This window comes from Lucilia cuprina, chromosome 2 (assembly GCF_022045245.1).
Source record: "Lucilia cuprina isolate Lc7/37 chromosome 2, ASM2204524v1, whole genome shotgun sequence".
Taxonomy (NCBI): Eukaryota; Metazoa; Arthropoda; class Insecta; order Diptera; family Calliphoridae; genus Lucilia; species Lucilia cuprina.
Genome location: NC_060950.1, coordinates 54373485 through 54392167, shown reverse-complemented (window position 1 = coordinate 54392167; position 18683 = coordinate 54373485). Strand labels below are relative to the sequence as shown.

The following is an 18683-nucleotide window of genomic DNA, read 5'->3' as shown; positions in this document are numbered from 1 at the left end:
TTAAAATTAGAACAAAATATTAACAACAACAAGAAAACTAAATCAAAACACTGAAAGTGTGCGAAAAAAGTGAATAGTATTCTGCCAACAACTGAGCGAATAAGTGAGTGTTGTTTTGTGTTGTCAAAACAGAAGAAGAAAATAAGAGGACTTTGAAAGAAAGTGAGAAGAGAAAGTAGTAAATCAGCTGTTTTATAAAAACGGAAGTTTGTAAAAAAAAACATAAATAGTGGTGAATTAAATATTACGTCAAACAAAAAATGGCATCCCTTAAATTATTCAACAGCTTGAAGTCATCAAATCCAACGGTCGCCTTAAATGTACAACGTTCCTTATTAACAAAATGTTTACGGAATCAAAAACGTTTTTATGTCCTCTCAACAGCAGTTAATAGTAATTTTCCAAATCAATTGTCATCAAGTGATCTCGCAAATAAATGTGGTAAGTACAAACATAATTATTAAAAAAACAAACAACTAACATATCTATAATAATATTTATTTTTAAATAAACATAATAATTATTATGTTTTTAAGTTATACAACTGTGTGAGTGTATGTATGTGAAAATACCTGTGTATTGTAGTGGCGTGTGTTAAAATTTTAAATATTTCGCCTTGCGTGACCGTTATATACATACATTTATGTATGTCTATATTTTTAGAGTGTTTGTTCTATTTTATTTTATTCGTCATTGTTATATTGATTATGTTATGTTATTAATTAAAGAAAAACAAGAAGTTTATAATAACAGTAAACAGCGATTTTTAAATCTTATCGTAATTTCAATGTCAAATGTGTAGGTTATTTTACATTTACATGTATGTAAATGTAGAAGAATATAGAATGTGTATCATGAGTAAACTTGAGAGGAATTATTAAAAATATTACTTAAATCTCAAACTAATCTTAACATGTATTGTTGTAAAGAAATGTTCAATGCTTCTTCCCAGCAAAAATAAAGCAAAGCACCTCCAAAAGCATATCATTTATCACCACTTCAAAAGTAACATTAGGTTACGTTGATAGAAAGTTGTATAGTACATCAAATCCGAAGAAATACACCTTGAATTTTCCAATAAGTGTTAGTCAGGAATGTTTTTTCCGGAATAACATCATTTCCAAGATACTTGGATCTAACATCGACAAAACCTAATATTGGCAGAGAAAGTTCTCCAAAGTTTCACTGTCCTTTCCACATGCTCTACATTCGTCTGAAACTGCATATCCAATTTAACATAGATGTGCTCGTAATACTATGTGTTCACTCTGAATATCACCATACTAATTTCAGAATTGTCCGTTTTGAAGAGATTTCTCGTCTTGTTCTCATCAGGATCACCCCATAGGATCTTTCTACCTACCTTTTTATTATTCGAAGAGGCTTTATGGAATTCTCTCATCTATATTTTTAAATTAGCTTTTGTTGCTTCGAATGGTTTTGCATTTGTCAGATTAATTGCCTCAAGCTCCCTTCCCTTTAAAGCCGACTACTCCCGAGTGGCCTGATACCCATATGATGGGTATCAGGCTAAAGATTTTTACAATCCAATACGGTTTTATATTTTACTCTAACACCTGATATTGCCCTAATTACCTTCTGGCTGTCGGAAAATATAGTAAAGGCTCAGACTTCTACCTGAAAGCATGTACTATGATTAGGTAAATGGTGGTATATTTATGTTTCTAGGTTTTCAAAATAGAATCCCATGTCCAATTTGTCCCCCCATTTTAAAGCCATCGGTATAACAACGGATTCCTAATAGTATTTGCTCTAATGTTCCGCTTGAACAAGACATCTGGATCAGCCTTTCAAAGTTTCCGACATATTCTGTGTTTGTTATGCGATCAGGCATGTCCGAAGATTGTGTATAATTGTGTTCAGCATACATACATGAATGGAATATCTAGCAACGTTTTCAGAGCTAGAATATGACATATGACACCACATATAGCCAAACAGTATTTACACAGATTATTGAAGCATTGCCTAGAATGCCTATTTGTCATAGTAGGACTGAGACCCCATTTCATGCCTATAGTTCTGTGGTGTCCCCATTTTAATTTCCGTTCTAGGATTACATCTAAGTACTTGGGTTTACATAGTGAATTGAGTGTTTCCAGTGGCATTAAAATTCACTTAAAACGGAGCTTATTTATAAGATACAAGATTGAAAACTCTTTAACGCCAAAAGTCATAGAGTCAGTCCTAAAACGCTTAATACCTAGATATATTCCTAAAAATCAAACTATCCTTAGAAAACTCTACTTCGATTAATCTGAATTCCAGAAGGGACTATTGGAGTACGACTCACCTACTAATGTAACGAACGTTTACACTGATGACTTCAAGAAAGGACGAGGTTTCTTGTTGATTTCAATGTAATGAAAAGTATCCTTCAGACTGTTAAACTATTTGAGTTTTCTTCAAACAAAATGCTGTGATATCAAATCTGTAGCGAACTGTATAAAGTGATATCGAATATCAAGAGATAATTCACTGACATTTATTATTTAGGGCGGGTTTCTTACTACTCAGTTAAACTAGGCTTAACTTCTTATTAGATTAAACTCGAAACAAATTTAGGCGGTTTTTAACCGATGATTGTGTGTTTTTAGGTATGGAAACAGGATCAGTTAACTTTGATATTATTGCTAACTTTTCACTCAAAAACATAAACAATGAACAGCTGTTTTCTGCAAATATCACTTTTGTAAAATGTAAAATTTTAGATAAAATATAAATAAACATTTTAATGCGTTATACACAATACGCGTAGTTTTCAACAAGTAGTTCAATTAATTTAAATAAATATTTTGACACATTTTAATAAAAAAGTCAAACAAATTAAATAAAAGTGGAGGTAATAAATAAAAGTTTTGATGATTTTCCAATTAAGTTTAATTTATTTACTTTAAAATAAACTATTGAAATTGCGTACATAATAAATGAATATTAAAACAATTTAAACAATAAAATAGTTTCGACTTAATTCAAATAATAAAAGTACTATTGTTTTTATTAAATTGAAAAGAAATTAATTTAACTTCTTTTTAAAAACAAATTGAAAACAATTTCAAAACTTCACATTATAAAATAATAACAATTCATATGAAATTCTGTATTTGGTACAAGTGTGAATTGAATATAAATTTTAAGGGCGGGTTTTTAAGTTGGCAATCAAATGCCAATTAATAATCAGATTAGTTAATCTAAAAAAAATCAATTCTGATGTTAATCTCTTGACTTGTACTAAAACAAAACTAATCTAAATATGGTTTCCTAATTTATTTTGAATATCCTTATCTTCTGTCCTTTATTTTGTTCTAGTTTCTTTTATATTATTTACATAAAATATGCATTTTATTATACACTTATGAATATACTATCAATTTCCATACACGAGTTAAACATTTAACGATTAAATTCCTCTTTAAAATTGTTGTTAACTTCTTGATATTGTTGATGTTTAAATAAAGTGTTTTTATTTTTGAAATTTTGTAAACAAAAATATACTCATTCCAAATCTTATCAGTAAAATATAAAATAATTTAGGTTTATGTTTAAATTATATTAAGACGATGATAAATAAGGGGAGATTTTAAAAACCCAAACAAAATGAATATTATTAATAATTCCCCATAGACGAGAAATACGAGAAAATAGAAAGAAAATTTTAAGAATCTTTTAATATTCTTTCAAGTATTTCGAGTAATTTGGAACCTATTTAAAATATAAATAGTCTCAACACATCTGTCAAAGATATCTACCTCGCATACATGACAGGTTGATAGAATTGTATGTATTCCAAATCCTAAAAACCCCTGCTATGCGACACCATAAAATTGAAGTACAATTCTAGGGACAACAATAGAATTGTAGTCCTTTCTAGTCAAAACTTTGGAATGAATAGTTGATAACACGATTAAAAGTAGACAGTTAGATAACAACCTATGATATGAGAAACGAAAAGGGTAGATCTGTGGAGACTGCATTGAAATGTTGAAAAATCTTTCAATAACAATTTGCAGTGCGTATGATATAGATGGTACTCCCAATAACGTATAAACTGATGCTCTTATAGCACAAGAAAAATATATTTCACCACCACTCTGGGTAACCATGAATACAAACCTTTTAAGGACCTTAACAGATGGAAGTTTCAAATAAGTCCTTAATGCAGACAAAGTTGTAATACTTTTAAAGATCAAAGATCCAAATTGATGAAAAGGTGAAGCGGCACTGTTTCCAACCAATAGGACTGAAAGCTAATCAGCGAAAACATGATCGTTTATGAAAGCATAATGTTGCTGCCTATAGCAACTCAAGTTCTGGTACGGAACGATATTAGTGACCGGCAGTTTTCAATATCAGCAGTAATCCAGGGAAACCTTTACTCTGGGTTACCACGATTAATTGCCTCCTAAGTACACTTCTAAAGGGAAAGGATCCAAATTACTTGTAGAGAAGAGCTGAAGAAGCTCTGAATACGGTCTTGAGCTGGGCTCAACCTACCTAACAATAATCCTTGATCGAAAGTTGAACTTTAGAGTCAACACCCGATGGAATCTACAGCCTAATGAATGGCTGTTTGCTGAGAAATAGAATGGACATAGAGATTTAAATTGAAATCACAGAAACCCGCATACATTGCCGTCTTACAGACCTCAATACTGGCTTCTAGCCGGAAGTCCAAGCTTTTACAAAATAGGTAGATTCGATTAGATTAAATTTGGCGCCAACAGATGTTAGCATATGTACTTCCCGACAGCCCACTTGGTCTTATAGAGGTTAGAGGTCATTGAAAGTGTGTATAAAGAGCATGGGGAAGTTAACCTAAGGAGTTTATAGCAGTTCCACGTATTGATCGGTAGCTCAACTAAAATCCTATGGGGAGCATTAACTGGAATGATAATTCTCATCAGAATAAAAATAAGTCAATGGGCTATCCCGAGATTAACAGGAACCACTATACAAAATTAAATAAACGGATTCAAAGGAATGTATAACAAGCGGAGAGTAATAGTAAAATGGCGAAACACACTATTACAAGAAACTACGTTCTCATCGGAATGGTGGATAGGATCAGACAAAAAAAGAACAGGAAGTATTTTCATTAAAACCAGTTAATGAATTGGCATACAGGACTACGTTAAGAACTTTTCCAATTTTAAACATTTGTAATCTGCAAATCATATCCAGGGAATAGTGAAACTTTAGAACACTTTATCATTTTCGCTATTAAATTCCAACACCTTCATAAACCAGATATAACATCTCTTAAGACGGGTTTTTCTGATAAAGATAATCTTCTTTCTTAGATTAAACCTGGTTTAATATATGTTTTGTGTGTTTCTTTAATCAGTAAAGTTACTTATTAACTTAGTTCAACTGAGTGTAATTGGCCAATTAAACCAAAGTTATAAGTGAGAAAACACAATTAACAAAAACAATAAAACAATGATTTCGGAAGAACAAAAACATAATATTTTAAGTAAATTGCAATTTTCTGATTTGTTTTGTTTTATTAATTATTGTTTTAAATGTTTATTTAACATTTTTCCATTTTACAAAAGTGTTGTTTGCAAAAAACAGCTGTTCATTGTTTATGTTTTTGAGTCAAAACTAAATACTAACAAAGTTAACTGAGCTTAAATCTAAAACTGAAAAACACAATCATCAGTTATAGTCCTCCTAAATTTGTTCCGAGTTTAATCTAACAGCAAGTTAAGCCTAGTTTAACTGATGAGCTATCGACCAATTAAAGTTATAAGTGAGAAAATACAATCAACAAAAACAATAAAACAATGAATTCGGAGAAGAAAAACTTATTATTTTAAGTAATAAATAAAATGAAAAATAGTAATTATCTGATTTGTTTTATCAATATTATTATTATTGTTTTAAACGTTTATTTATACTTTTCCTAAAAATTTTCATTTTACAAAAGTAATGTTTGCAAAAAACAGCTGTTCATTGTTTTGACTGAAAAGTTGGCAATACTAACAATGTTAATTGATAACTGAAAAACACAATCATCAGTTAAAGTCCGCCTAAATTTGTTTGGTGTTTAATCTAACAGCAAGTTAAGCCAAGTTTTACTGAGTTGTTGTTTTTTTAACACGACACGATTTCAATTTTTGGGTTTTAACTTTTTTTTATCAAATTTTGTTTGTTGGTCTAATTTGCTAAACAAACAGAAAATGTTTAACTTCTATTTGAGGAACCAAATAAAGGCAAATAACGAAATTAACACGATTATATTGTTAAGCGTTTATTGTTAATATTGCATTTGTAATTCAATACGATTTTAACACAGTTTATTAATTTTAATAAAAGCTGTCTTCCCATATTAATACCACTACACCGTTTTCTGTTAAATTTTCGAAAAATTAAAAAAAAACAAATTAAAAATTTCAACTTGATATTGTAATCTGAAATTGTAATGGGAAAATAAACTTTACAATTTTTATACCCTTCACCTTCGTAAGAAGGGTATATATAAGTTTGTCATTCCGTTTGTAATTTCTATAATATAATTTTCCGACCCTATAAAGTATATATATTCTGGATCCTTATAGGTAGCGGAGATGATTAAGCCATGTCCGTCTGTCTGTCTGTCTGTCCGTCTGTCTGTCTGTATGTTTGTTGAAATCAGTTTTTAGAAGACCCCAGATATCTGCGTGATCCGAATCTTCCATAATTCTATCAGACATACGACCTGCAAGAACGCTATTTAAAATCAGCAAAATCGGTCCATAAATAACGGAGATATAAGCAAAAAACCGAGACAACCTCTGAAAATTTCATATAAAATTTAGATTTTTTATTCATGCTCAGACAGAAACTGCAAAAAACAAAAACAAAATACATAACAATACGGTAAATATTGTTATTGTAATTTGTTTATAAAAGCAAAGCAGAGCAAGAGTAGCAGAGCGAGAGCAGCACTAATGTTTTGTTATTGGCTAGAAATATGAAATTAAGTATGTAGAGCCTGGATTAAGTGAGAACCTATAAAAGGGGACTTTCTGGTACTTTTTCGTTCTTCAAAAGGTATTTTTGAAATTTCTATAATATTGAACCTAGAAACATGAAATTAAGTATGCATGGCCCGGATTAAGTGAGGACCCAAACAAGGGGAGTTTTTGGTACTTTTTCGTTTTTCAAAAGGTACTTTTTGCAATTTCTACAATATTGAACCTAGAAACATGTAATTAAGTATGTATGGCCCGGATTAAGTGAGGACCCATAAAAGGGGACTTTTTCGTTGTTCAAAGGGTACTTTTTGCAATTTCTACAATATTGAACCTAGAAACATGTAATTAAGTATGTATGGCCCGGATTAAGTGAGGACCCATAAAAGGGGACTTTTTGGTACTTTTTCGTTCTTCAAAAGGTACTTTTTGCAATTTCTACAATATTGAACCTAGAAACATTACATGTATTAAGTATGTATGGCCCGGATTAAGTGAAGGACCCATACAAGGGGACTTTTTGGTACTTTTTCGTTTTTCAAAAGGTACTTTTTGCAATTTCTACGATATTAAACCTAGAAACATGTAATTAAGTATGTATGGCCCGGATTAAGTAAGGACCCATAAAAGGGGACTTATTGGTACTTTTTTGTTTTTCAAAAGGTACTTCTTGCAATTTCTACGATATTAAACCTAGAAACATGTAATTAAGTATGTATGGCCAGGATTAAGTGAGGACCCATGAAAGGGTACTTTTTGGTACTTTTTCATTCTTCAAAAGGTACTTTTTGAAATTTCTATAATATTGAACCTAGAAACATGTTATTAAGTTCGTATATCCCGGATTAAGTGAGAACAAGTAAAAGGGGACTTCTTGGTACTTTTTCGTTCTTCAAAAGGTACTTTTTACAATTTCTACAATATTGAACCTAGGAACATGTAATTAAGTTTGTATGGCCCGGATTAACTGAGGACCCATAGATGGGGACTTTTTGGTACTTTTTCGTTCTTCAAAAGGTACAAAAGGCTTTAAACACATCATGGTGAAGGGTATATAAGATTCGGCACAGCCGAATATAGAACTCTTACTTGTTAAACTGCAAATTAATATTTTTCAAATATAATAAGAAATGGTGTATATATTCATAAAATGTATGTAGAGGAGAAGCAATATAAGCTTTTTTTGTAAAATTGTACCAAGAGTGTGGGACAACGGTCAATAAAAGCGTCATATTTACAAATTAATTGCAAAACTTGCAAAATCTAATGGAAATAAGTCAAACGGCTGTCAGTTGAATACAAAACGTCTTATAAATAAGTACATAGTTCTAATTTCTATAAGAAGAATTACGAAATTTCGAATTGAAAAAGAACAAAATAGAAAATAAAAAAGTGTTTTGTTTACAGTTTTTCGAAAATATATTAGAAAATACATTATTTGTATATTATCATTGTATCATATATATGTCTGCCCAAATTTGAAGAAGTACTCTCAACCTTCGGTACTATTGTGCGCTTCTTTACCAGTGTTTTTGAATTTAGGAAGACATTTAGTTGCATTGGTACTGTTATTAAAGAAGTGATGAAACTTAAATTCACTTTGTAACAATGCATTTTTTTTGCTGGTTAGTAATTAAAGTATAAGCTTGACTTCCTTTTTAACTAATAAGTTATTAGTCCCTTTCATCCACAAGGTTAAAATTATAAACAGACCTTCATTTGCCCCTTAAGATGGCAATTTTGGAACTTGACTCTGCCGTATCATCAACGCCTAAACACCAAATTTTTGTAATATCAATGCCCACATGAACATGTAGTCTTAAAGACACCTAACTGGCGACTACATTAATTACTCTTATCTTCCAAAGATTTTAGTTTGAAACACTCCCTTCAGGTACCTAACCTCGTAGGACTAGTTGATTTGTATTAAATATACACTTGTTCCAATCTTATGATTATGATATCTCAAAGAACGAAGTACACAACACGCGTTTTACGCGGTAACGCTTTATAGGCTTCTGTCGAAAAAGTTGAAATAGTGTATTTTTATTTAACATGTTACAGAGTAGAAATACAAACCTGCGGACGCGGTTGCGTTTTCTGGTTCTCAGAGAAAATGTAAATTAAATGGAATGCGGCTACGGTTGCGGATTTTGTAGCCATGTATTTCATAGTTTATTTATTCACCACGTGGTTTTTGTTCTTTAAAAGTATGAATGGCATGGCAACTCTAAATGTAAATGAGAGAAAATTCGTTAACAAATTAAAATAAATTTTAATTTGGTGCGGATTTCTTCAACGATTTATGTTGTCAAAACTCAATATAAAAAAATATCCGTCTCCGCAGCTGCAATATTGTATTTCTACTTACACACTGTAGTTTGCAATGCGTCTGCCGCTAAAAGTTCAGCAACTTTTGACGCATCGGCAGCTGATCAGGATTGTGTTTTGTTTCAAAAGGGCAAAATGCGCATCAACGCGTGTTGTGTACTTCCACCTTTATTTTAAAGTCGGCAGATTGGATTTTCTTCGAGTTATTAAAACGTCCTAAATATATCAAAAAGGTCTGTTCTAAAACTAACTTAAATATATAAAAAAGAACAGGCTCCGTTTGATGTTCCGATATAATTCCAAAACTACTCTCTCACTAATATATTTGAAATACATGGTCCTAAGTGATACAAGTATTGTTTTAAATATGGGACATGTATGCGGATTATGTACTGCTATACTGTTTGCAGGGAAGTAGTTTAGGTTTTCGCTTAACCTCAAAACCCTGTGGTATTTGCATTTAGAATTTCATTTAAATGCTTTTATTTAAATTATTGAATTTAATAACTTCTCAGTTTAAGACTTATTTTTCATAAATCTAGATCTGTTGATCCGATATTCTGATTTCAAAAAAATGTCAAGAAATTAAATTAGATTGAATAAAGAGTTAATTCTTTGAAACTATGAATTGAGAAAATGCTTAATTTATGTGATGTTTGAAGAATTTTACTGCAATTTCTGAAAACTATTATATTTACAAGTAAAAAATGTAATTGTAAACAAGGTTTTTTTAAATAAAAACAATTAAATATTTAACAATGCAATAATTGTTTAAGCATTAAAGCTTTAGCAATAGATTGTCGTCAATGAATTTGAAAATACAATTGCTATTACCCAATAAGCATTGATTCAAACCTATGAATAGTTTTGAAACTAAACTAAAACAAACGTATAATTAATAATAGTCGTTATCGAACCATAATCGATAGTATTTATGGTCTAAATTGTAACTCACTTTATCATATTGCAATTTTCGAAAAAAAATCGTAAGTTTATTGTGATTACTATTTAGTTTCTTAAAGTTATCCAATTCTAAAGAATCATTTGATTAGGAAAATGAATAAAGGGTAAATGAACTGAAACAATTTATTACATTAAAAGATTTTTACATTCAATGTCAAGAACATATTTGTAAAGTTTTTTTTTTTAATTCTTATCCAATATAAACAATAAATTTTAGAAACAACACATGAAGGTCAATATCAGCTAATGGAGACAACGATTTAGTGAGTGTGGGGTGTGTGTGTGTAAGTGGGTGGTGGGGCTTGTGTAGACAAATTTATCTATATGCTTAAGATCTCTCTGCTGATTTGCCGGCTTATTTACGACATGACTGAAACTGAATGCTACCAGCAAAATAATCAAAATATTAATATTTGTTTTCTTTTTTATGAGTGTTTATTTTTATAAGTAAATGTCTAAAGAAACTGGTATTATATTTTTCCAACAAAAAATATTATAATATATTTGTATAAGTGTGTATATGTATTGCTGATCTAGCTGGCAATCTAAACAACAAACAATTTTTTTTATTATTATTGGCACATGTGTTTTGTATTGTTTTTGTTAATTTGTGATAAGAATTTTAAAATCGAAAAGCTTTTTTTATTGTTCTGTTTTGTTTTTTAATTTGGTTGCCTTTTGTTTTTATTTATTTTCCATAACCAACTGATATTTTAAGTGGCAAAAATATTCTCTTTATCTTAGGGTAGTTTTTTTCTCTTTGAGTGAATTATAAAATTTGCAGGAAATGAGTGTTGACATGCCTCTTTTGTATGCCCCTTAAAAGCTACATACACTGTTGTCTGGAAATGTTCTAACAATATTTAGTTTGGTAGAAGATTGAAATTTCAGTTCTTGATTAGTTGTTGGCGAACAATTGTTCAGAATAGTTTAGCAGATCAACGGCTGCTTATTCAAAGGTTTGGAGGAACTGTTCTAATTTCGTTCTATTTTTTTGCGATTTTATATAGATATTTTAAATTTACAACAAAGAAAAATGTCGTCAGTTGGGGAGAAGCCAAAATTAGTGAAGGTAGAGGAATCCAGACGTTTTATGATCGATTGTTTTAAGGCCGTCAATGTACCACAAGAACATGCTGAACAACAGGCCGATCTATTGGTGGCAGCCGATTATCGTGGTCATTTCAGTCATGGTATGAACCGTTTGGAAATGTATCTCAATGATTTGAGTATTAACTCTACAAATGGTGCTGCTATACCTACCATTCTTAAGGAAACTCCCTCTACTGCCTGGGTGGATGGTAACAATGGTCTTGGTGCCGTTGTGGGCAATTTCTGTATGGATTTGGCCATTAAGAAGGCTAAACAAGTGGGTGTTGGTTGGGTTTGTGCCAAGGGCTCAAATCATTATGGCATGGCTGGCTGGTATCCTATGAGAGCCATGAAAGAAGGCTTAGTTGGTATGTCCATGACTAATACCTCTCCCTTAATGGCTCCTACCCGCTCCAAACAGGCTGCTTTAGGTACAAATCCCTTGTCTTTGGGTGTTCCCGTAAAAGATGACAAATTTTTGCTTGATATGGCCACAACTGCTGTTGCTGTTGGTAAAATTGAAATCCAACGTCGCAAAGGTGAAGCTTTGCCCCATGGTTGGGCTCAAGATCCTAATGGTGCTGAGACTACCGATCCCGATTTGGCCTTCCAAACTGGCTGCCTTATGCCTTTGGGTGGTGCTGAAATTAATTCTGGCTACAAAGGTTACGGTAAGTTTTATTCTTAAATATCAAAATATTATAAATTTTATTAGTTTAATAAATTATAATTTAATAAAAAAAATATCTTTGCCTTAGGTTTGGGTGCTTTAGTAGATATCTTATCTGGCGTTATGTCTGGTGCCAACTACTCCACCAAGGTGCGTAAATGGACTCATGCTGGTGCTAACTCGGCAGCTGATTTGGGTCAAGTATTTATTGCTGTCGATCCCAATTGCTTTGCTCCCGATTTCGAAGATAGAATGACTGATTTCAATGCCCGTTTGCGTGGCTGTGAACCCGTACGTATACGAGTTTTTTTATTAACCAATCAATTTATTTATTTTTTAATTATTTATGTTTTATTTTTATTAATCAATACAGACTAATCCCGAAAAACCTGTACTTGTTGCTGGTGATAAGGAATCTTTAAATATGAAAGCTGTCGATGCTGCTGGTGGTATTCAATATTTACCCAATCAATTACAAACTTGCGAAAGCTTATCGAAACGTTTCAATGTCAAACCTATTAGTTTTGCTTAATTCTATTTAACGTCTATAAAGACCCCCACCGGTCATAAATTTTTGTTTTTGTTTAAATTTAATTTTACGTAATATTTTTTTTCGTCTTTAAGCATTTAAAATATCATAGATTTACGCATTTTTTTGTATTTTCATTTAATTTTTTTTAATTGATATTTTTGTACTAAGTTTATTTTTGTACAGCATTTTTGAATAGTGTTTAAAAAATAATAACTATTTTTATAAGAACATAAATGAGATCTTTAATTTTTTTATTTATAAAAATCAAAATACATATCAAAACAAAACAAAACAAAAAATATAATAAAAATTTAGTTTAATTAAACTATGCTAAAAAATACTAAAATAATTTGTAATTTGGTTTTTAAATATTTTATAAAAATATTCATAATTGGTACATACATATATGCATATTTTGATTTGAATAGATTAAGGGCCAATCTTTAGGTAAAGTATTATGGATTAAATTAAAATAATCTTCGAAAGTTGTTTTTGAATACTCAGGGCGGGTTTCTTGCTACTCAGTTAAACTAGGTTTAACTTTGCTGTTAGGTTAAACTCGGAACAAATTTAGGCTTACTTCTACTGATGATTGTGTTTTTCAGTTTTAAAATTAAGTTTAGTTAACTTTGTTATTATTGCCAACTTTTCACTCAAAAACATAAACAATGAACAGCTGTTTTTTTGCAAATAACCCAGCAGTTCGACAAAGAGTCAATGCATGCGAAAAAGACAGTAATTTCCACTAATAGTTTTGGGTCATTCGTCACGAATGTACCCTTTGTAATCGAGAATGAAGACAGTCGTCACTTTAGTGTCCTCTTTGTAAGCGGGAGCGAAGACAGTCGTCTCTTTACTGTCCTCAAGTAACCTAGAGATTATACTCTTAAAAGTAGTTTTTTTGTTGTACTTCCGAAAGTAGTTATTTTACCCATCTTTTGGATAAATGATTATTAATTATTACTTTCTACTATTATGCCACCATCTGGATGACTCAAATTTATAACTTTCGGGTCAATCGTCACATTATTGTCCCATAGTATTCTAGAGAGTGGACACTTGAAATTTTTAAATTTTAGTTCCATTAATATCTATCCACTTGGCTGACTCCAATTTGTAGGGTGTAGAGTGACGATTGACTTCCTCGTAGGACAAGCCCATGTATAAATGGTTGGTCACCTAGGTAGTCAGGTGGCTAGGGGCCACCACAAGTGGTTGGTGAAGTGGTCAGTTCGGGACTGTCCCGTCGAACTGCTGGGAATACTTCAACAATTTTGGAAAAATGTTAAATAAACATTTAAAACAATAATAAATAAAACAAAACAAATAACAAAATTGCAATTTACTTAAAATATTAAGTTTTTCTTATTCCGAAATAATTGTTTTATTGTTTTTGGTTATTGTGTTTTCTCATTTATAACTTAAGTTTAATTGGCCAATAACTCTTAGTTAAACTAAGATAATAAGTAACGTTATTCTTCACTACAAAACACAAAACATATATTTAACTAGGTTTAAAGAAAGAATGTAAATTATCTTTATCTGAAAAACCGCAATCAATCAACTAATTATGTTTGCTAGTTTAAGCGCCCATTGGAGGTGTTTTAAACTTGAGCAAAAAATGCAGAAGTGTAAACAGCAAAATTAATAAATTTTTTATTAAAATTAACATTAAAATGTTTGATTTATCGATTAGTATAATTTATGGGGACTTCACAATATATTTTTTTGTTTTAAATTTAAGTTTTCATTAATTTTCATATTAAATTTACAATTGTCTTCTTCTTTTTCATAAAACATGCAATGTTTTGATAACCAACAGTGGCGTTTTCTGTTGTTTTGTATGGCAACACTGCGAAGTTTAATCTTGTACTGAAAAACATCAGAATTAATTTATTTTTTGCTTAACTAATCTGATTATTAATTGGCATAACACGCTCTAAGAAACCTGGAAATACTGAAACATATCTGCTGTTTAAAGAATATATTTGCTTTCCACCAAACAATCGATGTTGCCAAAGAATCCAATAATTGTCGGAATTGGTTTTAGTCATGAAATCTTATGTTTTCGGCTGTTTGCTCGATAATGAATCGTATTATAGATCGAACACAAAACTTATATTTTAAATCTGATCATGTTATTTGAAGCTTTTAAATTCAATTTCAAAAATGATTAGAATCTACAATAAGCCCCAACAACTCCATAAAATAGATTAAACAAATAAATTTACAAGTTTGCGCTTCATCCCTATTTTACTTCTATAGCTTTCAAGATATATATACATACATTGCCATTATGATTTAGGTCGATCTTGCCATGATGTTAGGAAGTACAACTCCGTTCAGACCAGGTAATGAAAGATATCCAATCTTATAATTTATAGTGAATAGTACAAATTCTGTTAACACCCAATCGACGCGCAATCGATATATCTCTTTTATCTATATAGCTATAATGAAAATATACAGTGAATCAACTAAGTTTTTTGCCTACCTTTTTTAAGAGAATTTTGTTTTTTGTTCATAAATAAAATTCGAAAAAACAGGTAAAAAGTAAATATATGTTTTCCAATTAAAAATATAGATTGTGTAAAATGGGAAAAATTAGAAAAAAAATATTAAAATACAAATTTTGGTGCATTTGTTGTTGCATTTTATTATTTTTCATCATATTGAGAATTTCGGTTAATTATTATACAATTAAATATTATACAATTCTAAATAAAATTTACACAATACTCCCCAAATAGATTGAGTTTACATAATGTAGTTTTTGTTTATCAATACAAAATAATAAAAAAAACCCGGATTATTTTTGTTATAATATATAGATTTATACCCCAAAAAACATTTTTTCTAGGTCCAAATCCATTGATTATCTAATATATCATGTATCCAATTCAAAATTACTTATTATTTTCGAAATTTAATCAAAGAAACAATAGATTTCATGTTAAGTCAAATATTTCTGATAGGTAAATAGGATAATAAATCGGTTAAGAAATGTCCAAATTTAGTCGTTCCACTACTAAAATATCTAAAAAATGTTATTCTAATATATAAAAAAATGTTATTCTAATATATAAAGTAATGCTGCAATATTAAAAAAATGAATAAAAAAACTAAAAAAGCAAAATACTTTATTGACCCAAAAAATTAACAATACGTTCACATTTTATCAAAAATCTCGTTAATTAATATAACGATTTTACTTTTTATGGTAGAAAATTAAAAATAAGATATTCTTTAAAAAATACAACAAACAAATTGCTCTATATAGCTAAAAATAATTGTTCAGATAAAGTTTTTTCTTAAAATTTATAAAAATTTACATAGGCAAATTATTTAATTGATTCAATGTATATACATTGCCATTACGACTTGGGTCGATCTTAACATGATGTTAGGTTTACTATCAAGAATAAGTACTAGCTATTTTGAGTAATACGAAAGTAGGTGTACTACTCCGTTCTGACCAGGTAATGAATAGTGATATTTCTGCACTTCTCCGTGATTTGGATTACTACAACTATTCCTGCATCATATTCGCATTCTAGATATCTTAGCGAAAAGCCACGTTATAATGAGTTCAATAAGTTCTTTTTGGTATTTTAAAAACGTCTTCGACAGACTGCTAATAAATTTGTTCCGAGTTTAATCTAACAGCAAGTTAAGCCTAGTTTAACTGAGGAGTAAGAAACCCGCCCTGAAAAACACAATCATCGGTTAATGTCCGCCTAAATTTGTTCCGAGTTCAATCTAACAGCAAGTTAAGTCTAGTTTAACTGAGTACTAAGAAACCCGCCATTAAAGTTAAAAATTTTAATAAAAATATACTATGGTGAAGGGTTTATAAGATTCGGCATAGACAAATTCAGCACTACTTGCATAAACAATATTATCTTAAGATTGAGGTAGTCCTTATCTTTGAATGAATTGTAAAATTGGTGTGAATAAATGACATGCCTACTCAGTTGTATGGAAATTTTCTCAAAAAAATACGTTGTTTGCCAAAAGATTAAAATTTCAGTTATGATTAGTTGTTTGCCAGCAATTGATCTGAATAGTTTCGCTGATCATGATTGTTCGAAGAAATCGTACCGTTCTATTATTTTGGAACTCTATAGATATTTTAAAATTTCAACATAGACAAATGTCGACACTTGAGGAAAAGCCAAAATTGGTGAAAGTAGAGGAATCCAGACGTTTTATGATTGATTGTTTTAAAGCGGCAAATGTGCCACAAGGACATGCTGAACAACAGGCCGATTTATTGGTGGCAGCCGATTATTGTGGTCACTTTAGTCATGGCATGAACCGTTTGGAAATGTATCTCAATGACTTAAGCATTAACTCTACGGACGGTGCTGCTCGGCCCACAATTCTTAAGGAAACTCCTTCAACGGCCTGGGTAGATGGCAAAAATGGTCTTGGTGCCGTTGTGGGTAATTTTTGTATGGATTTGGCCATTATGAAGGCTAAACAAGTAGGTGTTGGTTGGGTTTGTGTCAAGAATTCAAATCATTATGGCATGGCTAGCTGGTATCCCATGAGAGCCATGAAAGAAGGTTTGGTTGGCATGTCAATGACTAACACTTCTCCCTTTATGGCTCCTACTCGCTCCAAAGTCGCTGCTTTAGGTACAAATCCGTTGTCTTTGGGTGTTCCTGCAAAGAATGATCAGTTTTTGCTTGATATGGCTACTACAGCAGTAGCTTTGGGTAAAGTTGAAATCCAACGTCGTAAGGGTGAGTCGTTGCCCCCTGGTTGGGCCTTAGATGACAATGGTAATGAAACTACTAATGCTGAGTTGGCCTTCCAAAGTGGCTGCTTAATGCCTTTAGGTGGTGCAGAAATCAACTCCGGTTACAAGGGTTATGGTAAGTTTAATTTTTTATAAATTTTACAACTGAATTGAAACAAATAATTTTTCTACAGGTTTGGGTGCTTTAGTAGATATTTTATCTGGTGTTATGGCTGGTTCTAATTACTCCACTCAAGTGCGTAAATGGACTCATGCAGGTTCCAATACTGTTGCTGATTTGGGCCAAGTATTTATTGCTGTTGATCCTAATTGTTTTGCTCCTAATTTCGAGGAAAGAATGACAGATTTCAATCATCGTTTACGTGACTGCGAACCTGTAAGCAATACATTTAAAAAGTGTTTTTAATTTATAAACTTTTTTTGTTTTTTCGTTATTTAGACTGATCCTGAAAAACCTGTTATGGTTCATGGTGATAAAGAATGTATGACAATGAAAGCTGTCGACGCCGCTGGTGGTATCCAATATCTACCAAATCAATTACAAACTTGCGAAAGCTTATCTCAACGTTTTAATGTCAAACCATTGAGTTTTGTTTGAATTAATGTATTAAGTTCTATTAAAGGCGGGTTTCTTGCTCCTCAGTTAAACTAGGCTTAACTTGCTGTTAGATTAAACTCGGAACAAATTTAAGTGGACTTTAACGGATGATTGTGTTTTTCAGTTTTAGATTTAAGTTCAGTTAACTTTGTTAGTATTGTCAAGTTTTCACTCAAAAACATAAACAATGAACAGCTGTTTTTTTGCAAACAATACTTTTGTAAAATGAAAAATTTTGGAAAAATGTTAAATAAACATTTAAAACCATAAATAAATAAATCAAAACAATTCAGAAAAATGCAATTTACTTAAAATATTAAGTTTTTGTTCTTCCGAAATCATTGTTTTATTGTTTTTGTTAATTATGTTTTCTCACTTATAACTTGAGTTTAATTGGCCAATTACACTCAGTTAAACTAAGATAATAAGTAATTTTACTGATAACTAAAAACGCGAAACATATATTAAACCCGGTTTAACCATAGAATGAAGATTATCTTTATCAGAAAAACTCGCCCTAAAGTTCTTGATACTGGCCTGGCAGTAAACTTCTAGGGCGGGTATTTGAGTTGACAATCAAATGCCAATTAATAAAAAGATTAGTTAATCTAAAAATAAATTGATTCTGATATTAATTCCCTTTGATGTTTTTGATTACAAGATTAAACATCGTAGTGTTGCCATACAAAACAACGTCACTGTTTGTGATCAAAACAATGCATGTTTTATAAAAAAGAAGAAGACAAATGAAATTG

The 18683-nt window shown here is 30.8% G+C and overlaps 2 protein-coding genes across 2 annotated transcripts; both read left to right on the top strand.

The window, feature by feature from the left end:
* Positions 1 to 252: 252 nt before the first annotated feature.
* LOC111685248 (uncharacterized oxidoreductase YjmC-like) lies at positions 253 to 12677 on the top strand. The gene is made up of 4 exons (XM_023447502.2): positions 253 to 441; positions 11282 to 12034; positions 12122 to 12324; positions 12407 to 12677. The coding sequence occupies exons 1-4, from the start codon at positions 261 to 263 to the stop codon at positions 12563 to 12565; spliced, it is 1296 nt and encodes a 431-aa protein (XP_023303270.2). The 5' UTR covers positions 253 to 260; the 3' UTR covers positions 12566 to 12677.
* Positions 12678 to 16513: 3836 nt separating this feature from the next.
* Positions 16514 to 18028, top strand: LOC111685250 (uncharacterized oxidoreductase YjmC-like). Its single transcript, XM_023447504.2, has 3 exons — positions 16514 to 17445; positions 17504 to 17706; positions 17770 to 18028. Exons 1-3 carry the CDS (start codon positions 16644 to 16646, stop codon positions 17926 to 17928), a joined length of 1164 nt encoding a protein of 387 aa, XP_023303272.2. The 5' UTR covers positions 16514 to 16643; the 3' UTR covers positions 17929 to 18028.
* Positions 18029 to 18683: the final 655 nt, after the last annotated feature.